Source organism: Ochotona curzoniae, unplaced genomic scaffold (assembly GCF_017591425.1).
Source record: "Ochotona curzoniae isolate NIBS_2020 unplaced genomic scaffold, NIBS_Ocur_1.0 patch58, whole genome shotgun sequence".
Taxonomy (NCBI): Eukaryota; Metazoa; Chordata; class Mammalia; order Lagomorpha; family Ochotonidae; genus Ochotona; species Ochotona curzoniae.
The window spans coordinates 1,129,197-1,150,966 of NW_024467037.1; the positions used below are offsets into that span (position 1 = coordinate 1,129,197).

The window sequence follows — 21,770 nt, forward strand, 5'->3', positions numbered from 1 at the left end:
ATACATACATACATCCATACACATATACATATATACGTACACATATACATATATGCGTGCACATGTATACATGTATACATTGATATGGCTGGCATTGCTGCAGAGTGAGTTAAGCCTCTGCTTGCAATGCTGGCATCCCATATCTGACTGTTAGGGAGAGTCCTGGTTGCTCCGCTTGCCTTCCTGCTAATGCACCTGAGGAGGCAGCAAAGAATGGCCCGAATGCTCAGAGATCCTGCCATCCTTGTGCGAGACCCAAACCTTACATTTTTTTGTTTTCCTTCAAGGCTTGTCACATAAAGACGGAAACTTTTACGTATGAAGAGAAGGAACAACAGCTTGTCAATGACTGTGTCAAAGAACTTCGTAAGTGTTCACGTGTTCTATTCCATTTGAATAGCTGAGCTTTTAGGTGAGCTCAACTCAGAAATGAGATAAGTGGATTCGGTAGAAGCATCTCAAGAAACAATCTGAGTTGGTTACTTGGAAATCTTAGAAAATAACACTAAGTGTAAACCCTAAATAAAGAAAACAAGGAAAAATGCTTATTTTGAGGGGCCTGTATTAAAGCCCTGTATTTCCTTAGCTATAACATGTTAAAATGAAAAGATCCAAAACTCTGGTGTATGAGGAAATAATGCTATGATTCTGTCTCTCAAATTAATAACCCAAAATTTCAAAATAAATACATTGGGTGAAAAGGATGGGCTTCACCACAAAGACTGAGTTTCTCTGTAAATAAACCACTTTGCATGTTGAAAAAGGCAAGTCTGATAACACATCAGTGCCTTCAGATTGGGGGCCTCAAAGCATGGTACCTGGAAACCCAGAAAGGTATGCAAACGTTATCTTCTTTCTCCACAAGTGTCATCATTTTACTGCTCTTTTTTACCGTATAAAAAGCACCAAAGATATGGCTTGCCCAAGAGCACAGGCCAAGTCCCCTGCCTGCTCACTGCCATGCCTTATAGTAGTGGAGACTTCATATTACTTTAAAAGGAGTTTTATATGACTCTGGAAAGTAGCTTTTCTGCTTGCGTTCAGGTATCAAACTTCCTATATAAAATAAAGGTTTGCTCCCCCAGTGGAATTTCAGAGGTTCAGTTTCATGTGTATGTGGGAATGGTGGCTTTGGGGCTGACGTGATGGGTGAGCTGCTATTGTGATGTCCATATGCCACATCAGAGCACCATTGAGTCCTGGTTGCTCTGCCCCTGACACAGCTCTCTGGTAACATACCTGGGAAAGCAACAGAAGATGACCCAAGTAGTTGGGTCCTTGCATTCACTAGGGAGACCAGAATGAAAGTCCAGGGTCCTGGATTTAGCCTGGCCCGGCCTTGACCCTTGGAGTCATTTGCAGGCCAATGGATTGAAGACCTTTCTCTCTATCTCTCTCTCTATAATTCTACCTTTCAAAGGTATAATGAGCAAATCATTTTATAAATAAATAAATAAAAGAAGAAGAATGCTAGGCTGTAAGGCTTGCCCATGAGGCCCTAGGCACTTTGCCACGTATCCCATAAAGTGTCTCTCCTGCAGGTGCGTATCAGTCGCCTTGTTCTGTTCTCTCAGAGATTGTGAATATTCCATCCTGGAAAATGTTTCTTGGTTGGACTCAATAAGATTAATTTTCATTGCTTACGGACTTTTACTTGTGCTCCTGAAGAGTTCTCAGAGACATAAATGAGTAATCGCCCAGCACTTTCAAAAATGTCTAATTCGCCTTGCTTTCCTTTAAACTTTCTATTGTATTATAAAGAAAATGATTAGAACAGATATTTTTCTTTTAACAAAGAAAAAGACTGAGGTAAAATCTTGGCCCAGCTTGCTCTGTTTTGTTTTGTTGTTTCCAGTTCAGTTCCTAGCCCTAGCCTGTTCCGGGAGAACCTTTTTCTGTTTGCTTGGGTTATTCTGGATGAGAGAGAGACAGAGAGTGTGTGTTTAAAACACACACACACAACTTTTCATGCTAGTCCAAGGCTTGTTACACAACAGAATTTGTCCCACAGGCCAAAGTTGGCCAATCCCTACACTAAGTTTATATTAATTTTTAAAATTGTGCTTTGCTTCCAAGGTGAAACAAATGCTCAGATGTCCAAGATGACTGAAGAACTGTCGGGGAAGAGCGATGAGCTGATTCGATACCAAGAAGAGATCTCATCTCTCTTGTCTCAGATTGTAGATCTTCAGCACAAACTAAAAGAAGTAGGTCCATTTCCTGAGAATGTTGTTGTGTGAATCAACTCTTGCACATTGTCCTCTGAATGCTCTAATGGATTTTATATTCTGCCCCTATTGCTTGACTTTGGAAACCCTGAGACTACACTACCCTGTAGAGATACTTTTAAGATGCCTTTAACAGAATGTAGTTAATGTTTTCTGTGGGAAGATGTCACATGTCCTTTTTATCATGTTGCCAGCATGTGATTGAGAAGGAAGAGCTCAGACTTCACCTACAAGCTTCCAAAGATGCCCAGCGGCAGCTGACCATGGAGGTAAGGAAATCCTCCCTTGTCTCGGGTGATGGTGGGGGATGGAGGGTGGGTGGGGAGAATGCGTAGCTCCTTCCATTTTCCTGATCAGAATACTGAAGGAGGATGGCTGGATTTAAAAATGACAGCAGCAGCAACATAAGATTTGGAAGAAATTATGAGCTCTAAGAAGGAAACAGTTTTCAACAATCCTGTCTCTGGGGCTGGCACTTTGGTATAACAGGTTAAGCCACTTCCTTCAACACCAGCATTCCATATGGACACTGGTTGGTGTCTCTTGGGTGCTCCACTTCCAATCCAGACCTCTGCTAGGGTACCTAAGCAAAGAAGTGGGAGATGTCCCGCACGCTTGGGGCCCCTGCACCCACGTGGCAGACCTGGATGAAGCTTCTAGCTCCCAGCTTTGACCTTGGCCAGCCCTGGCAGCTTTGTGGGGTGTGAAATCAAATACTTGTGTAGAGTATTTTTCCCAAGCATGTTAGGAGAAGTGGAAATCTCTTCTGTTTATGGAACAATTCCTTATATTAGACATAACTTAGTGATTCTTTAGCATGCTAAGAATCATCTGGGAGAACTGTTTAAATAGATATTCCCAGACACCATTCCAAGGCTTTCTAATTCAGTTGTACTGGATCGAGGGCCTAGAATCTGCATTTGATTAAGCATCCCAGCCCTGGTGATTCTGATGAGTTGATGTACGTGCTATACCTAAAAGGACTTTTGCAGTTAAGATAGCCTAGGAAATCTGTATCTGAACTGTATAGAAGATTCTAAAACAAAAGAGGAAGTCTGCTTTTTTAGATGGGTTGAACACCCTGACATAAAATATAATACTATATAGGCTCTTGGGTTTGTTTGTTTGTTTTAAATTTTTATTGGAAAATCAGATATACAAAGAGAAGGAGAGACAGAGAGGAAGATCTTCCATCCGATGATTCAGTCCCCAAGTGGCCACAACAGCTGAAGCTGCACTGATCTGAACCCATGAGTCCAGAGCCTCTTCTGGGGCTTCCAAGCCGATACAGGGTCCCAAAGCTTTGGGCCATTCTCGACTGCTTTCCCAGGCCACAAGCAAGGAGCTGGATGGGAAACGGGGCTACGTAGATTAGAACCAGCGCCCATACGAGACAAGGACTTGAGTTGCTAGGCTACCATGCCAAACCGGGCTATTTGGTTTTTGGGGTAGTTTTGTGTTTGCTTATAGACTTGAAAGTGATGTTTGAAAGGAAAATTTAATGTTTTTCCAACTGTAACTTGACCATAAATGTTATACTCTCTCTGTATGTTTTGGGCGGGCTATGAATCAAGAAGTATTGAATTGACAGTTCTGATTGTCTCTGTGATATTTCAGATTTTTAGAAAGTCACATTTATGTATGAATTCATCCCGGATTGCTTGCAGTTGGAGATCAATATGTGTGCTAAACTCTGTGCATAGTTTGTTTCAGAGTATTTCGATGGAAATGATAGATACATTGGCCCTGTGGATGAAATGAATACTTATCCCAAGGGTTTTTTCCCCAATTTGTTGTTTCCAGAAGATAGTAAAGCATATCACCATCCTTTCTTTCAGCTGCATGAGTTACAAGACAGAAATATGGAGTGTCTGGGAATGTTACACGAATCCCAGGAGGAAATAAAGGAGCTTCGAAGCAGAACTGGTCCTGCCGCTCATCTCTGCTACTCCCAGGCATATGGAGATTTCACTGGGGTGAGGAGTCGTGAGAGATGCTTTATAATTAAGGAAACCTTGTGAGATTAGATTGCCCTGCTGTTTTATGATGACACAAAGCAACTCAGGAAACTGGCGGTTTAGACCTTAACTTGTAGATGCATACCTTCTTTAGTGTGATTTTTTTTTTATTCTAACAAATGACCTTAAAGATGTATTATCAAATGTGAAATACACACTAAGAAATTACACTGAGACCCATGTGCCGTGAAACTATTTAAAGCTGGGTCAACTACTCGAGGCCCATCACCTGCCACTTATTTTAACAGTAATTTAAACATCTAGAACCTCTCATGTTTCTTAGTATGTTTATCTCCAGTTAGTGTGTAAGATCAATAAGAACAGATTTAAGTTTGTTTAATTTTATCAATAAGCAGTATTTTTGATAAAAAAAAAGTCAATTAAAAAATCCTGAGCTTATGGCAGATTTTGTAATGTTGGCTCGAAGAGTCATTTTAACAATCTGAGTCTTAAACTTTTATGTCCAATCCCAAGAACTTTTTTTGGAAGACCAAAATTATGCATTTTAGTAGATTTTTGGTAAGGGCACAGGGCAGAACTTTAGTTTTTAAAATTTATTTTGAAATAATTTAAACTCCAGAATAAAGTTCCAGGAGTAGTACGAAGAACTCCCACATATCTTGCCCCTAGATCCCTCAGTGTTCTCATATCTGACTCTATTTTCCATTGTCTTTCACTTTTTTTCTGAGCTGCTTAAGAGTAAGTTGCAGATAGACCCTGCTCCTCCTTGGTCCTGAAGTGTGTATTTAAATACGAGCAGTCCCACACATAGCCACAGCACAGTTGTTCATATTAGGAAGTTGGCTTCATGTAATACTATTATCTACAGGGACTGTTCACTTGTTGCCAACCATCCCAATAATGTCCTTTAAGGGATATGTGCAATTGGGTTGTTTCAAAGTAGGACAGTGTTTTCTATGTGTATTTTTTTTTCCTTTTTAATAACATTGAACATACAGGACTGTAGAGACTCTGTTAATTCCTCTAAGGCTAATAATCACTTTGGGAATCTAAAATTCTTTTTCCTAGGAATCTCTGGCAGCTGAGATCGAAGGGACGATGCGTAAAAAATTGAGTTTGGATGAGGAATCCTCTCTCTTTAAACAAAAGTAAGTAAAAATCGCAATGTTGTCATTCAGCTATTGGAATGGAAATCAGAAAGCAACCTCAACCCAAAATAAACATTATGAGACCGAGCAGTGAGTCACGTAGTGTTAGCTTTTCCTCACAGGGTCCTCACTTGTGAGAGTTGTGTTGTTTGGATGTTTACCTTGGACCGACTCCTTCTGAACCTTAAGGGCTGTTGAGGATGACTGTTTCTAATGAACCGCAGATAGTGTCAACACTCGGCTGGATCACGGTGATAGTAATGAATCCGTCTCTACCCGACAGAGCCCAACAGAAGCGGGTATTTGATACTGTCAAGGTTGCCAATGACACCCGAGGCCGTGCTGTCCCATTCCCAGCTCTGCTGCCCATCCCAGGCTCCAACCGTTCAAGTGTCATTATGACAGCCAAACCTTTTGAATCTGGGTTACAGCCAACAGAGGGTAAAACACTCCTGAACCAGGGAAGCAACTCGGTGGAAATTCCAGGGTAAGCATCTCGGATCATGCAGTGATTGTGTGCTTCTTGTAGCACTGTTCCACCAGAACCATATACTCAAATGCCAACATTACTCCATACTGTATCAAGAAGGTTCTGGAATGTTCTGGTTTTACTTTTTATGTTCTACAACATCATTTGTAGAATTAGTCATAAAATTGAAACACTTGGGGTTAAATTGCCACTTGGGGTTCTGTGTGTTGTAACAAAGGACCTGGTTCCAGTCCAGGCTGCTCTGTTTCTGATCCAGCTTCCTGCTAATGTGCATCCTCTGAGGCAGTAGATGATGGCTCAGGAGCTTAGATCCCTGCCACTCATTTGGGAGACCTAGACTGAGTTCCTAACTTCAACCTGGCCTAGCCCCGGCAGCTGTGGTCATTTAGGAAGTGATGATGAGAGATTTTTTTTTTCCAGCTCTGTCTCTTTTTCTTTGTGTTGCATGCAAAATGAAAATAAAAAATAAAATTTTTAGGAAATGCAACTTTCATAAAAAATTTTGGAGTGACTCCAACATTCCATTTCATTACTAGTTTGAGTTCTGTCTGGTCTACTTCCAGTCCAGCTCCCTGCTAATATACCTGGGAAAGCAGCAACACCTGGCTCAGTTGCTTGGCTCCTGCAATCCACATGGGAGACACAGAGTTCTAGGCTTCTGCTTTTGGCCTGATGCAGCCCTGGGGGAGTGAACCAGCAGATGGAAGACCTCTCCTTCTGTTTCTGTAATCCTACCTTTTAGATATATAAATAACTCTTTATATAAAAAAAATTAGTTTTGGAGAGAAAATTCCTGTATTAGTATATTCAAAATGGAGTTTGCATTTACTCAAAAATGCTTTATTATTTTCTTCTCTGGTGATAAAAAATTTGAGCCTAAAGCCTCATATTTAGAGTTGAATTTATTGAAATGTTTTTGCTTATTGCCAAAAAGGGTTCAGAGGAAACTTTCTCATAAGCTGTACTTCCTCAGATGCTTAAGTTCTTTGGGGATAAACAGTAAGTTTCAGTGTCTGTTGAGAATAACCAAATTGTTCTTTTTAAATTTTATCTTTGATGCTATTTACATAGTTGATTAGGGTACAAAGAGTCGAGGATTAGGGGAAAGTGGGTGAGACCATTGTTTCTAAATTTCCCTTTTCTTCTTCCTGTATCTGGGGGAAGGGGAAAGATAAGAGGAGAAGCCGCACCCAACCTCCCAACTGCCTCAGTACCCGGGGATGGGAAACAGCCACCCAGTGTCATCCCAGGATCCCTGATGTGCATGCTCTAGGGGTTCTGCTTTGAGGGTTTTGATAGTTCTGAAATGCTATACATCTTGCTGACCTAAAGATGAAGAAATCCTTCCAAGATTCACCTTAGAGTCTGACATAGTTCATCTTAGAGTCTCCATTTGCCCAGATATTTGCTGTCAACACTTGGCTGAGGTAGTTGACCAATTTGTTCTGCCCTCCTTCCTTTGCTATGGTACCAGATGTCCTCTGCAGGCCCCAATGGATTGCCATATCCTCCATGTGTATCTGGGCATGCCGTCCACTGCTCCATCTAAGCCACTGAGGAAGCCCAGTTCTGACACATGCACTCCATAGTCAGACCACAGAGTCTGTGATTCTCCCCATGGTTGGAGTCCAGCGATTTAGTTGTTGGGGATCCTTGTCTGAAGAAGCCTTGTCTGAAGTGATCCCAGACCTGACTCTAGTATGTACTTGCCAGTACAAGGCCCAGCTCAGTTTGTCACCCACATCAGCCTATGCATACACTGGCAGTTGCAATTGCTGGGTCAGTTCTGTCTCCAGCCATGTTTTTCATGTAAACCAATGGATGTTGCCACCCAGCCCAACCCTGCCCACCACAATTCGGTTCTTACATATACCAGTGGAACTATAGTCCAGTCGGAGTGACCCGCAATAACTCCCACCAAGCCTGCCCTTAGTCCTGGTTCCTGTGCTTGCCAATATGTGTGGCAGACTGACCCAGGAACCGCAGATAGTGTCAACCGCAGATGTGTGGGTCAGTCTGCCACACATCCCATCAGCTCTCAGACACATCAGTTTGTTGAAGCTTAGCTCAACTTAACTGATCCTACTATATAGTCCACACACATGCTGGTGGGTGTCACCACCTGACTAGCCAGGCCTGCCTGTACCAAGCAATGGTTCTCATACTCACCAGTGGGAGTTGCACCCCATCAGAGAGGTGCTCAGTTTCCCCACTGGGCCTACTCCCAATTCCAGATCTTGCACTCTCCAGGTGCTTCTACAGTCTGGCTTGACAGTATTTGTCCCTAGTCCCAGCACTTGACAACTGATGGCTGCAGCAAAGCCCAACCATCCTGCACTTAACACTGGCTCATGTGTGCACAGGTGGATGCAGTCGGTTACCCCCGCCTGGCTCTCCTCTTAACCCTGTTCACATGTAGGCCAACAGGTGTTGTAGTCCTGACCAGCCTAGTCTGCCCCTAGTTCCAGTTCTCACACTCACCAGTGGGAGCAGTAGCCAGCAGGAGAGTTCCTGTAATCCTGTACTTGGCTTGCAATGCCCCACCCACTACTGGGTCTCATTTGTGCTGGTGGGTGCAGTGGTGAGGCAGTGGATGCACTGTGGGTGCTGTGGCCTGGTTCAGCCTGGTCTGCCCCCCAGTTCCAGCTTATCCTGGTGAGTGCTACAGCCTTGTCCAGCCCAGCCAGCATCCAGTCCTGGCCCTGACATGAACTGGCTGGGATTGAGATTTGACATGGCCTGTCTTACACTCTGTCCTGGTTCGGTGATCTGCTAGTGGGCATTATGAACTAGCCCAGCCTGGTCTGTCCCCAGATCTGACCCATACATATGCCGGCAGTTTCTGTAATCTGGCCTGGTCTGGGCTGCTCCCAAGTCCCCACACATCACCATCGGTGCCAAACCACAGCCCCCTGCCAACCTGCATTGCCAGGCCCCAATTAGCCCGCCCGCCCACCCAGGTGTGCTAGCCAAAAGGCAGTGGCCTGCCCAGGCTCACCAGTACAAAAGGTCTCCTTAATTTCAATTGTGTTTAAACTTAGATTTATTATTCTTGCATCTTTTATTAATTCATTTCCCTGAATTACACATGATTAGAATTTAAATGGCATTACTGGAAAGCTAGCAGAAAGCCTTTGCACAATGAATGTATGGTAGCTGAAAAACATCTTGCGCACCACATAAATCCCTGAGACTGGTTTTCTGTGGTAGCAGCTGGTCTCCTGTGGCCAACTGGTGCAGGCACAGAAGCTTGATGTGTTAATACTGCTGCACAGTTATCTCAGGAGAAAACTGGAGCATAATTGTTTGAAATCACACTCTACTTAGCATCAATGGCAGTACATCTATTTTCTTTTTTTTTAAGATTTATTTATTTATTGGAAAGTCAGATATGCAGAGAGGAGGAGAGGCAGAGAGGAGGAGAGACAGAGAGGAAGATGATTCACTCCCCAAGTGAGTGCAACGGCTGATGCTGTGCTGATCTGAAGCCAGGATCCAGGAACTTCTTCCTGGTCTCCCACATGGGTGCAGGGTCCCAAGGCTTTGGGCCGTCCTCGACTGCTTTCCCAGGCCACAAGCAGGGAGCTGGATGGGAAGTGGAGCTGCCGGGATTAGAAACAGCACCCATATGGGATCCAGGGGCGTTCAAGGCGAGGACTTTAGCCACTAGGCCACACCGCTGGGCCCAGTACATCTTTTTAATACTAGTCATAAGATCCTCCTAATTTTGAAAATGTTGAAAAATTTTAAAATATATGAAATACACTATAATGTAATTCTTAGTCTCTTTCAAATATTCGGAAATGTCCTTCAGGAATTCTGTGGCCCAAAGTTAATTTTTTCACATTTTAAAAAATGTTCATATTTTAAATTGCTTTTTTTTGCAGCTAATGTCATCTCTGAATTTAGTGGGTAGCATCTTTTTCTTTTTGTAGTAAATAGAATAATGGTACTTTTTCAGTCAATGATAAATACCAGCAAAATATGACATTTACTTTTGTGAGTAATATGAATTTACAGATGTTCCTATATTTGTAAATAAGCTGGAAAAGTTAAGTCAACATAACAATAAAGCCCATTTTTCCCTGTCTGAAATCCTATGAAATTATCTGTAAGAGTGAAATATGGTACCACTGGTTTGTTGTTGTTTCTGTATTGCTGATATTTGAGACCAGTCCCCTGACCCTGACGATCATGAGCTAATCCATGGATATGACTTTCTCCCAGGGACTCGCAGGCAGGGACCCAACCAGGACCCTCTGTAGACAGCGATCTGGCTACAGCACTTCATCGCCTTAGCCTGCGTCGGCAGAACTATTTAAGTGAGAAGCAGTTCTTTGATGAAGAGTGGGAGAGGAAGATCCAGGTTCTGGCTGACCAGAAGGAAGAGTTTAGTGGGTGCCTCACCCCGACAGAGAGCGTTGCTTCTCTCTGCACTGACCAGTCGGAGATCACAGACCTGAGCAGTGCCAGCTGCCTTCGAAGTTTCATGCCAGAAAAATTGCAAATTGTCAAGCCCCTGGAAGGTAATACATCAACAAAATTATTAAAAATTATTATCAGCTATGTGTTTCGGAGACTTTCCTTTCTTGGGAATTGAGATTTGTACCTAGGAACCTCACGGGCAGAAAGTAGATTTACCATCCCTGATTCTCACAGTTGGGGTGATGCTGAAAATGGTATAGAGCTCATTCTTCATCTCCATCTTCCTTTCCCAAAAGAATTATTTACCCAAGAGACATAATTGACTTAGAGGTATATATATATATATGTGTGTAATTTTCTCCCCCCACCCACTCAAGTTCTGTTTCATTTTGTTTGTTGTTTGTTCTCTTGTTAAGATAGAACTTGGATTCAAAATAGATGTGTCTTTTTTTTACAGAACATTCCTAGTTCTTGAATGAGTCTTTGTCATTATCATAAAAGAGTTCTTCAGTAAATAAAATTTTGAGTAGATAACCTGTTACAAGGACCCTAAAACTCAGTGGTACTGTAACTTGCTAATCTGTGCAGGTATTTATTAGAATTGGCACCTTTAGCTCCAATTGTGATTCCAGCTTCCTGCTGATGTGTGCCCTTGGAGGCTGCAGATGGTGACTCAAGTGCTTAGATCCCTGCCACCCATGTGAGAGACTCGGATTGATTTCCAAGCTCCTGGCTCGAGCCTGGGCCAGTCCTGGCTGGTGTGGGCATTTGTATCAGTAATGGAAGATCTTTCTCTGTGTTGTCTCTTTCTTTCAAGAGAGGTTTTTTGTTGTTGTTGTTGTTTTGTTTTTAATATAAATTAGTTTTCTTGCTTATTCAGAACATCCTTTTTGAAGTTACTTTTGAAGACATTTTATTCACAGCTTCAACATACTGTCATTTTTCCGCAGAGAACATACACTTGCAAATTCTGCTAAAATACTAAGAACAAATGATTATTTTTGTTACTAGCACTGTTTTTATGACATGTACAGTTTTAGCTTTTTCAAAATCTAGTAGTTATGGGAAATATAAGCAGGCCTTTTCCTTTTCGTCTCTATCTTGCATACTCAGGATCGCAAACACTGCATCATTGGCAGCAGCTTGCTCAGCCACATCTGGGAACCATTCTTGATCCACGTCCAGGCGTCATCACTAAAGGCTTTACCCAGGTGCCCAAGGATGCCATCTATCACATCTCTGATTTAGAAGAGGATGATGAGGAGGGCATCACTTTTCAGGTTCAGCAGCCTCATCAAGAAGAACAGAAACCATCGATATCCGAGCCAGTAACAGGGATCTTCCTACCACCCGTGACTTCAGCCAGTGGACCAGTGGCAGGTAAGGAGTATAGTCTGATATCCAGTAGTACTCACCTACTGTTTGGTCAGCCAGTTAGCTGTCTGTTCTCAAAGCTCACTGAAGTGCCCTCAGTCATGAATGTAAGATAATAAAAATCTACAAGTACCTGCATTGTGGTGTAATGGGTTAAGCTACCACCTAAAATGCCAGTTTAATTCCAAATAAGTACCAGTTTGAATTCTGGCTACTCCACTTCCAACCCAGCTCCCCGTTAATACACCAGAAAATGGCATAAGTGTTTGGGCCCCTGCCACCTGTATCGGGAGAGATCCGGATGAAGCTCCTGCAAATGCCAAACCAGTGATAAGCAAAAAGCCTCCTCCATCTTAGCATTACTGTGATAGCAGTTTTCGCCTATGGGCTCTGCACAGACCAACCACACTGTGGTTGTTTCGTTGTGGTTTTTTGTTTTGTTTTGTTTTTGCTTATGTATTTGTTTCTTTAAGGATTAAATGAGGGTCTATCTGTTTAATTAATTTGTAAGACAGAAAGAATGAGGCAAACTCAGAGCAAGAAAGAAAGCGGAATCTGCTGGTTAACTCCCACACTGCCTGCAGTGGTTCTTGGTTGGGGCACAGCCTGGGAGCCAGGAGCCCAATCCAAGTATTTCATGTGGATGACAGAAGCTTTATCACTAGAGCCATTACTGTTGCTTCCCAAGGTCTACATGGTTCGTTTGCAGGAAGCTGGAATTGGGAGCAGCAGCAGGACAACAAATGTAGGCACTATGAAACAGGTGTAACATGGAGAGTCAAGACATGTAGCAAAGTTCTAGCTTGAATTTCAGCTGCTTCACTTCTAATCCAGCTTCCCACTAATGCACCTGGGAAGGCAGCAGTTGGTGCCCTAAATACTTCGGGACCCTGAAGCCCACATTGCAGACCCTGCTAAAGTTCCAGGCTCCTGGCTTCAGCCTGGACTAGACCCTGCTTTTGCAGCCATTTGGGTAATGAAATAGCTGATTAGAAACATCTCTCTCTCTCTCTCTCTCTCTCTCTCTCTCTCCTTTTATATCTGTGTGTATGTGTGTGTGAGAGAGAGAGAGAAAGAGAGAAATTCTTCTTTTTAAATGAATCTCAAATAAAAGCAAAAACCCAGGCACTTTGATCTAGGACATGGGCATCTTAATTTGTGACCTAACTGTTATGGCAACAGCAACTCTAATCACTGGAGGGACTCAACTGGCGCAACTTCCACCTCCAAGTGCTGGCATCCCATAAGGGTGCCAATTTATGTCCTGGCTACTCCATTTCCCATCCAGCTATCTGTTTGTGGCCTGGCCCAGTTCCTTAGAACCCTGCACCTGTGTGGAAGACCCAGAAAAGCTCCTAGATCCTGGTTTTGGATCAGCTCAACTCTGGTTGTTGTGGCCATTTAGGGAGTGAACCAGCAGATGGAAGATCTTTCCCTCTGTTTCTCCTTCTCTCAGTAAATCTGCCTTTACAATGAAAATAAATAAATCTTTTTTAAAGAGAGAGAAAGAACCACTGGAGTACGTAGTTTGGCTAGATACGTTGAATGGCTAGATACTGAGTTTTAAATTTTTTTTTCCTCAAAAGATACCTTTCTTTAATTTCTGAGCTATTTTAATACATTCTGGTTTATAGTTTTAAAGTATTAAAGGATTCACTTCTATTAACCAGTTAATATCATACCATATTTATGTTTTCATTTGAGGATTTTTAGTACAGAAGGCATGATTAATGCTGAATCATTAATAGTGATTCGTAGCAGTGAACTTCTTACATTATTAATCTAGTCTTTTAATTTTGTGTTTGATTCCCTGAAACCTGCCCTTCCAGTTGCAACCTCAAACCCAGGAAAGTGTCTGTCCAGCACAAACTCAACCTTCACCTTCACCACTTGCAGGATATTACATCCCTCGGACATCACTCAGGTCACCCCCAGGTAGGGTCGTCCAGGACATCAGGACCTCACTTTTTTTCTCCATTACATCTTCACGGGTTACTTTGATTTCTGTCGTAAAACTTAGCTGCATTTCTACAGACCTGTTTTAGAGTTAAAATGTAACAGTTAACAAAACCATGGTAACCTTTATCATAACCTATGGAAAAGAAACATATTTCAATAATTAATGACTTAGTTATAAATTAACCAATCAGTGTTTTCATCTTTCAGATCTGCCCCACGGGGTGCAATGACAGATATGTTGCCAGTCCCCCTCTACATCCTCAGGTTAACTGCCAGCAGCAAATACTAGCTTTTTATCCCTAATGCTCTATCCCACTATCTTTCTTTGCAAGTGCCGGGTTCCCAGCATTGTCGTGCGGAAGCAGCAGTGCCGGTGCATCTAGCACAGCTAGGAGTTCTCCCACCATGTCCTACAGACTGAGCACCGGCGAGTCCATCAGCAGCCGGCGGGATTCCACCATCACCCTCAGCAGCACGGTGAGCCTGGCCAAGCTCTTGCAGGAGCGAGGCATCTCTGCCAAAGTATACCGCAGCCCACTGGCCGAGAACACCCTCCTCCAGCCTCTCCCTAAAGCCCTGGCTGTCCCCTCCACGCCCCCCAACTCACCCTCTCACTCACCTCGTTCCTCCCCACTGCCCTTTGAACCCCGTGCACATCTCGCTGAGAACTTTTTGGCCTCTCGACCAGCTGAAACATTCCTGCAGGAGTTGTACGGCTTGAGGCCTGCCCGAAACCCTCCGGACGTGGGCCAGCTCAAGATGAACTTAGTGGACAGGCTGAAAAGACTGGGGATCGCCAGGGCAGTCAAGGCCCCCGACACCCAGGAGAGCAGGAAAAACCAAGAGGCAGAAATGGGTCTTCGGAAAGTAGACTCGGCTGTGTATTTCAATTCAGGCAGCAATCTTCTGGGTGGACTGAGGAGGAATCAGAGTCTTCCTGTCATGATGGGGAGCTTCGGCACCCCGGTTTGCACATCCTCTCCAAAAATGGGAGTCCTGAAGGAGAACTGAGGCTGTGCAGTTAACTGACCTCTTCTGTAAGCTAGCACATGAAGGATGTGAATGCACTGATACACGCGGTCTGGTTGAACTTGAGAGAAGAAGAATGTTGAAGAAGGGTCGTGGATGTGGAGAGGGTGCAGCGGAGGGGTGGAAACCAAATTGAGCTGAAGTCTAAGGGATAAAGTCTGGCAAACTGAGAGTGTAAATGTCTGGGCAGCGAGTGGAGGCAAGACAGATTATACACTCCTGAAGCTGAGTTTTCATGTCTTTGAAACTCAAAGTTCAATAAGTCAAGTATACCAGAAATCCTGAACTTGCTGTCGTGTTTACTGCCAGTAAGCAGCAGGGAGAACCCAGCTTAGAAAGATGGGAAGAGAAAAGCCACAGCTTGGATTGTGCTTCCTGGAAAGCTGTTCTAAAGGTTTGGCAGGTCGACTCAGTGTGTCACTGAGACAGAGACGAGACAGCTTCGTAAGGGTTCCCTGCTGATGCATCCAGACTGGGGTGCTCACAGTGATAGCAGAACCAAGAATGATGTCTTTCCCTTACAGCAGAAGTGGAGAATCTCTTTGTTTTTTGTTTTCAGGCTACTGGGCCATTGGGAACCAAAACACCACTCAAATCCTTTTTAATTTAGGATGAATAAAATTTCATTTTTAAAATTTGTATTTTTATACAATAAAAAAAAATGTGGCCCTGACTTATTTTAAGAAGGAAAATAGGGGTAGGTTGGTACCAAGGAAATGTGTTTTTAGACTGTTGTGCATAAACGCAGTAACCAAGGAATACAAAACTAATGGCATATCTGTTAAGTTTCCTTGGAGGCTAGAAGGGGTTAAATCAGAAGTGCAATCAATACAAGTTAGGGAGTTACGTATATTTATGTATGTAATTTTTTTTGTAAAGAAAGTTGGTCACAACTAATTTTTTTTCCAAAGTGCACCTTGCAGATTTTAAATTAAAGATGATGTGTATTTGCACAAAATTCTCAGGCACATTAAATTATTATAAAGTGAAGTAAAACCCAGGTGCTTGCTTTTTTTCTAATATTATTATAATCTGCCTTGTTCTTAATATCTGTAGAATTAGTGAATGGACATTGTAGTGGACAAGTCGAACTTCTTTCTGCTTCCCCACTCCCTGCCCAGCAGTCTGGGGTGGCCAGGTAAGATTCTGGAGTTAGGAGTCGGTGGTGTGATGCAAGGTGATGGATTAGGCAGGAATGGATCGATCAGTTACCAGGGTCTGCTCCTCATCAGACAGCATGGTGTCATGCAGCAAGGACAGTTCTGCAAGAAATGCCCTTATAGAACATCCATGACAGGCACAAGATGAAAGGGGCCACATCCTTTGCTTATGAAAATGGAAGGCATGTTACTTAATCTTTTCAGTGCTTTGTTCATGAATTCTTTGCTCCTTTGTCCTGACTTAACTGAAAGACAGCCTGCTGAAGGATTCTGGGCTCTGACTCCTGTGGTTCCCATCCATACCTCTGTTCCCAGGCCGGGGTGGGGAGGCCTTCCTCTTGCCTCTCAAGGTACTGTCCCTGCCTGAAGAAAAACCTGTGCACAGGCAGTGGTAAGAATGTGTGAGTTGTCCACTTTTTAGAATCTTTTAATAATAAACGTCTCCTCAATGAAGAACTCCAAAGCAAGGGTAAAAGTATCACTACCCTTTCTCTCCTCTTCCTCGGCCATGCTGAGATCAGAAAAGTCTCTCACACACACACTCACACTCCCAGAGGATCTCAGCAGGTGTCTAGAGAAACAGAAATGTCCATGAAGGGAGCAGATATTAAGCAGAATTCTCTAAATATTCCAGGCCACTTTTGGAGAAAAAAAAAGCATTTGAATTTGTACATGAACTCTGGGTGCTTACTCCAGTTCACTTATAAAGCTTTTTGTTTGTTCCCTGATGAAGTCATCTTCCTGTTGACACGCACAGTTTCAGAAGAAAAAAATCAGGAAGTTGGAAAATATAAGACCAGAGAGTAGTATGAAGTGTTAAATGATCAGATTTATATATTTTTATAAATAGTTCTAAATTAAGCTAGATTTTGTAGGGTTCTGTATTGAGTAGAGTTTGTATACTTTTCTATGATCAAATTCTGTGATCAAGACCTATCACTCTGGAGGCGGAGTGGGAGAAACAGCAGAGAAATAAGCACATCTGAATAATAAACAGGTTTTTGAAAATGATGTTCCATCAAAAGCGCAATGAATTGGATACTGGTACATGCTCATCTCTAGAGCCGAATGCTGCCTTCAGATTGGGTTTTGCTGTCTCCGAGGTTTTCACCCAAAGTCATTGTTGGTACAACCTGAGAATCTTGTAACACAACTGCCGTGAAGTATGAGAAGGACTGAAGCCACGCAGCCACTTCATCCTCAGTATGTCTGTTACACTTTGGTGCACTTTGCAGTGCGACCTGCAGTAACCACTGTATATGTTCCTCATGAAGGTTTTCCATGATTGTACCTCAGGTATTTCTGAGCAGCCTATTTTCTTATAGGAGGCATTGTCTTTGTGAGCTCATAATTAAATGTTCACAATCACGAAGATGCCACCTTTTATGTAAATAGCCTGAAGTGTGGGTCTTTACAGAGAAGTTCATCACCATTATTTGTCATTTTTTAAAAAGTTTTGTGCTGTATATCTTTGATTTATCATAAAAGAATGAAGTCCATCACCACTGTTAACGTCATTTTTGTGTGTTATGCTGATGTCCTTGATTTGGGCAGCAGTGAGCAGCCTTTGGCAGTGGAAGAAACAAGCCCGTGAGAGCTTGCAAGAGCTATTCTCTGTGAAAGATGTAGTTTACCCAGCCTCATAGACCATTCACCTGTGTACTTAGTACTTTGTGATGGGACTGACATGGAATCTGACGCCCAGGACGAGGGCTCTTGGTGCCGTTGTCCCACTCGCTCTCTGATGCCTATGCGGTGGGTCTGTGCACCTCATGCAGCACAGTAGCTGTGCTGTGTGGCACTGAGTGGGCACAGCCTCCAGGAGTAGGCACAAGGGCCCTCTACCCAGGCCAGCCAGGGAAGCACTGGCATTTGCTAATTGGTACTTGACCTTGTCAAGCAACACCTCCCCTTGCTTTGTTAAATGTAAATCAGATAATAAACCTGAGTAGCTTCTTAACTTGTCATTTGTCTCCCTGTGTTTTCTTCCCAGCCCTTTGCACTGATAATCCAGCACTAAGCCTTTCTTTACCCTCACGTTGGTTTTGCTTAGAAAAACCTCTGTCAGTCAGCACATACAAACCACTTAATAGTTGTAATAAGTAAGTATATATTATTTTTGGCAATCACCCCTTCACATTTGTGCAGAATTGGTATAAGAACACCTCCCCACACATGGGTAAAAAAAAAAATTGCAGATACCCAAATCTATATAAAATGTCATGGTATACACACATCCTCTTATATACTTTAAATCATTCTGCATAATTTATAATATCTAATTCAGTGTAATTGCTGTATAGAGAGTTGTGATATGGTATTGTTTAGGGAAGAGTAACAAGAAGAAAAGCCTGTGCATGGTCACTACAGATGCATTTTTTTTTTAAATACTTACTTGAAAGAGTTACAAAGACAGGGTGATCTTCCATCCACTGGTTTCACTCCCCAAGTAATGGCCGTGACCTAGATTGAGGCAGGCCAAAGCCAGAAGCTTCATCCTGATCCACATAGGTGGCAGAGGGTCAATAACCTAGGCCATCTTCTGCTGCTTTTCCCAGGTCACTGTTGGGGCTGAATGGGAACTGGAACATGTGGAACATAGACCGACACCCAAATGGGACACTGGCTTTGCAGGTGGTGGCTGTGCCACAGCTTGTATTTGGCTTCTAGCCACTCCTCATTTGGAGGATCAGATTCTGCTTCTTGATTATTATCATTCTGTATTATTTTTATCTGAAAATTGGAGAGATCTTCCATCTATGGAGTCTCTCTGCAAATACCTCCAACAACTGAAACTGGCCCAGAGCAAAGCCAGGAATCTGGGATTTCATCCACAACTGTCCACATGGATGGTAGGGAACCAAGGACTTGAGCCATGATGTGTGCATTAGCAGCAGGCTGGAGTCAGTGTCTTATCCACTGTGCTTACTGGCTGCTCCCTTGGAATAAGAGTCTTGGCCCTGCTCCTAATTTCAGCTTCTTGTTAAGGAACGCCAGCTCACAGGCAGCAGGTGATGAGTAACTGGGAAACGGCCACCAACGTGGGAACACTGGGCTGGATTCCTGGTTCCTCAGCTTCTGGGGAGTGAACTAGTAGATAGGAGATCTCTGTTACTCGCTGCCTCTCAATTTTTTTTTAAGTAAATGATATGTGAATATAAAATTTTACTTGGTAAACAAACTCAAATATCTCCTGTTGGAAATGGACTTTTAGTCAATTCCATTGCTTATTCTCTTGGTAATATCTTGCTTTAAGCTCAGAAAATCTGTCTCCATCATAGTGGTTGGGGTTGTAGCAGCCATTATGCAGCCATGAGGCTTCCCTCAGACTGCCCCCTGAGGCTGGTATAGCACATGGAAAAAACCTTTTTTCAGGGACATTGCTGAGTCTGCAACAACTTTGATCACACCACCTCCAGACATATTCCATGAAGTTAATGAGCCACATATAGTCAAGAAACAGCTATATATAGTGTAACTATATGTGGCCCACCCTGTGAGGACCCCTGTCATGAATGCTGTTGTTCCCCTGGCTTCATCCAGCACCTCTTGCCTCACAAGATGCCCTCTCTCCGTGTGCTCGCCCTCACTGCCCTGGCTTGAGATTTTGTCTCCTCTGAGGACTGCTAATTCTGTCTGTACCCCACATTCTCCTTTTAAGTTCCCAAAACAAATAAGATCTCCTATACATACACTTAGATGTCCCCCTGGTACTTCAACATGTCCAGAACTGAACTCACAATCTCTCCATTCGACCTGTTGATCCTCCAGACTTTCCCATCGCACCGCCCTCTAATCAGCTGCTCAAGCTCAAAACCCAGGTGCCATGACCTCATCCTTTCCCACACACTGGCATCCAGCCAGTCACCAAGTCTCACTGCATCTTCCCTTGCATCCCCACAGCTGCATCCTCAGTCAAGCCAGCCCTTTGCTCTCATCTGAACCACTGGCACAGACGAGTTCGTTGGCATCTTTACCTCTGTCTTGGATCTTTTGACTATTTCACTGCTTTGAGGTCAGAATAATCCTTCTGAGATCTAGTTGGATCTCTTCTCTGATGAAAAATGTTGCCAGATTCATTAAACTCTAAGAGGAATTCCTGCTGCACACTCCCACTGCGTCTGATGAGTAGATTCATTGTGTCTTTCTTGAAGTTGATATCCGCTTTGCTGTTAGTCTCCAAGCTCTATCGAGTACAAGAACTGGGGTAGATGTGCACACCTAGCATGCTGCAGACAGCAAGTGTGAGGCTGCAGGGATGGGTAAGTCCATAGCAGAGTCTTGTGAACTGTGGCTCATGGCCCATCTGCAAATCATGAAGTCATTCTAGTGCATTACAGTCAGCTGAAATTTAAAGAAGAGAAAGAAATGCAAAAGTAATTCTAATATAAGCAATAAGGAGACTGTTTCATAAAACCTTTATGATACAATGTGCAAAGTGTATCTCTTGCCATGAGTTAGAATTCTACAGTAAAAAAAAAAAAAAAGCCAGATTTTGGGGGAAAAAAATTATAAACACTAGGTAACTGAAAGACTTACACCCTGGAAATTTGTACTGTAAGAAATTTCAAAGTATTAAAGGAGAAACTGCCTACTGTGGAGTCTCAGACTTATGTAAGCAAATGACAAAGGAATTAAAATCCGTACAGCCCAGCTTGGTGACTGTTGCCACATGCTCACTAAGCCCAGGAGTGCTGTTTAGTCCCAGAAGTTGTTCCTCTGAAAACACTCCATGAGCCTACCAGTGTCTAGTGGCTAATGATGAGAGGGCAAACAGCCTGAGTGTGCATTCCTGGCAGTGACGGTGGTCACAGAGGTGGCTGGCTATGGTCCAACCCTCTCACTTTAAGAGCTGAGTGCCCCAAGCCAATGAGGAGCTGCGATTCTGTTCCCATGACAATAAAATAAACAAAATTGTGACAAACCTCACAATTCAGGTCCAAGTCAAGGGAGTCTGGAGAGGTGACTTCCTCCTCCAGTCTGACATTGGCTGCATATTCCAAGCGACTCCAAGTGGATGGTCTTTGGAAGGAGAATTCATGTTCGAGCCCATTCAGCCTTTGCAGAAGCCTTCAGCTGGATCACCTAAAAGTCTGTCTCTCAGCGCTAGACACACTGTGGGGTTTCTGCTTTGGCATTCAATGTCCACTAAAATCTTGAGCTCTCCCACTTTGGGATTGAATAGAAAATGAACTCTGGTTTTGTATGAAAGGAGAATCGTTTGTCTATAACACTGTGATTTCTTTGAGATTCGACTTGAGAAGGAACTGCATGGAAAAAAACAAAGCTTTGGGGCACCCAAGGTAAGCTCTTTGGAAAAGATGTTTTGTATAACTGTTTTTCCTGTTGATTATTCACACTAACTATGACTTCTCTGAAGATTCTATTGGCCACCGGCGACTTCAGCATCCCCAACTGTCACCGGCAGCCTGTTGGGCCTCAGGTAAAGTCATCAGCGAGACATGCAGCAAAGGAGAATGATTTCTTGCACACACACATGCTTATAGATACAAGAGATATTGAGCCACTGCAAATGCAGATTTACTTATACTGAGATGAAAGTATCTTCTACATATACCGTTACAGAAAACAATAGAGTGCAGCATGAGATGCACATGTTCTCATTCACATAAAAATTTAATGCTTTACTATTCACAGTAAATATTAAATTAGAAGGGCACTCCCTCACCACCCCAAAGCAACATTGGTTGCCTCTGGGGACAGTACAGGAAGTCAGGGACTGATGCTTATTTACTATGCATAGTCAGTGAACTGCTGAAATATTACCACACTGACCAATAAATGGCCATTACCCAAGCCCTCCAACTCCATCCCTGGCACTGCCACATGCCCTCAGTGATTCAGCAGCTAAGAGAAGTGTCTGGCTGGATGTGGAAGTAGGGTCCTACAGGACTGTTTTCATACTCCACAGCTCCTGTCTGTGCTGATTGCTAAATAGGGCTGTCTCACTGGTTGTT

General features: G+C 43.2%; 1 protein-coding gene across 6 annotated transcripts in view; it reads left to right on the top strand.

Moving 5' to 3' along the window:
* Nucleotides 1-21,770, top strand: part of LOC121168097 (trafficking kinesin-binding protein 2) — a 64,670-nt gene that overhangs the window by 40,622 nt on the left and 2,278 nt on the right. For 3 of the 6 annotated variants that reach the window (XM_040997869.1, XM_040997867.1, XM_040997870.1), the window contains 10 exons: nucleotides 288-366; nucleotides 2,077-2,207; nucleotides 2,423-2,497; nucleotides 4,067-4,204; nucleotides 5,276-5,355; nucleotides 5,639-5,842; nucleotides 10,073-10,371; nucleotides 11,384-11,650; nucleotides 13,474-13,579; nucleotides 13,936-17,757. In XM_040997869.1, the coding sequence (XP_040853803.1) occupies nucleotides 288-366; nucleotides 2,077-2,207; nucleotides 2,423-2,497; nucleotides 4,067-4,204; nucleotides 5,276-5,355; nucleotides 5,639-5,842; nucleotides 10,073-10,371; nucleotides 11,384-11,650; nucleotides 13,474-13,579; nucleotides 13,936-14,614 (2,058 nt within the window). In that variant the 3' untranslated portion in view covers nucleotides 14,615-17,757. Of the gene's footprint in view, nucleotides 1-287; nucleotides 367-2,076; nucleotides 2,208-2,422; nucleotides 2,498-4,066; nucleotides 4,205-5,275; nucleotides 5,356-5,638; nucleotides 5,843-10,072; nucleotides 10,372-11,383; nucleotides 11,651-13,473; nucleotides 13,580-13,935; nucleotides 17,758-17,785; nucleotides 17,851-19,695; nucleotides 19,751-21,770 lie in introns of those variants that run through there. The other 3 variants (XM_040997872.1, XM_040997873.1, XM_040997871.1) reach the window with 3 other exon arrangements.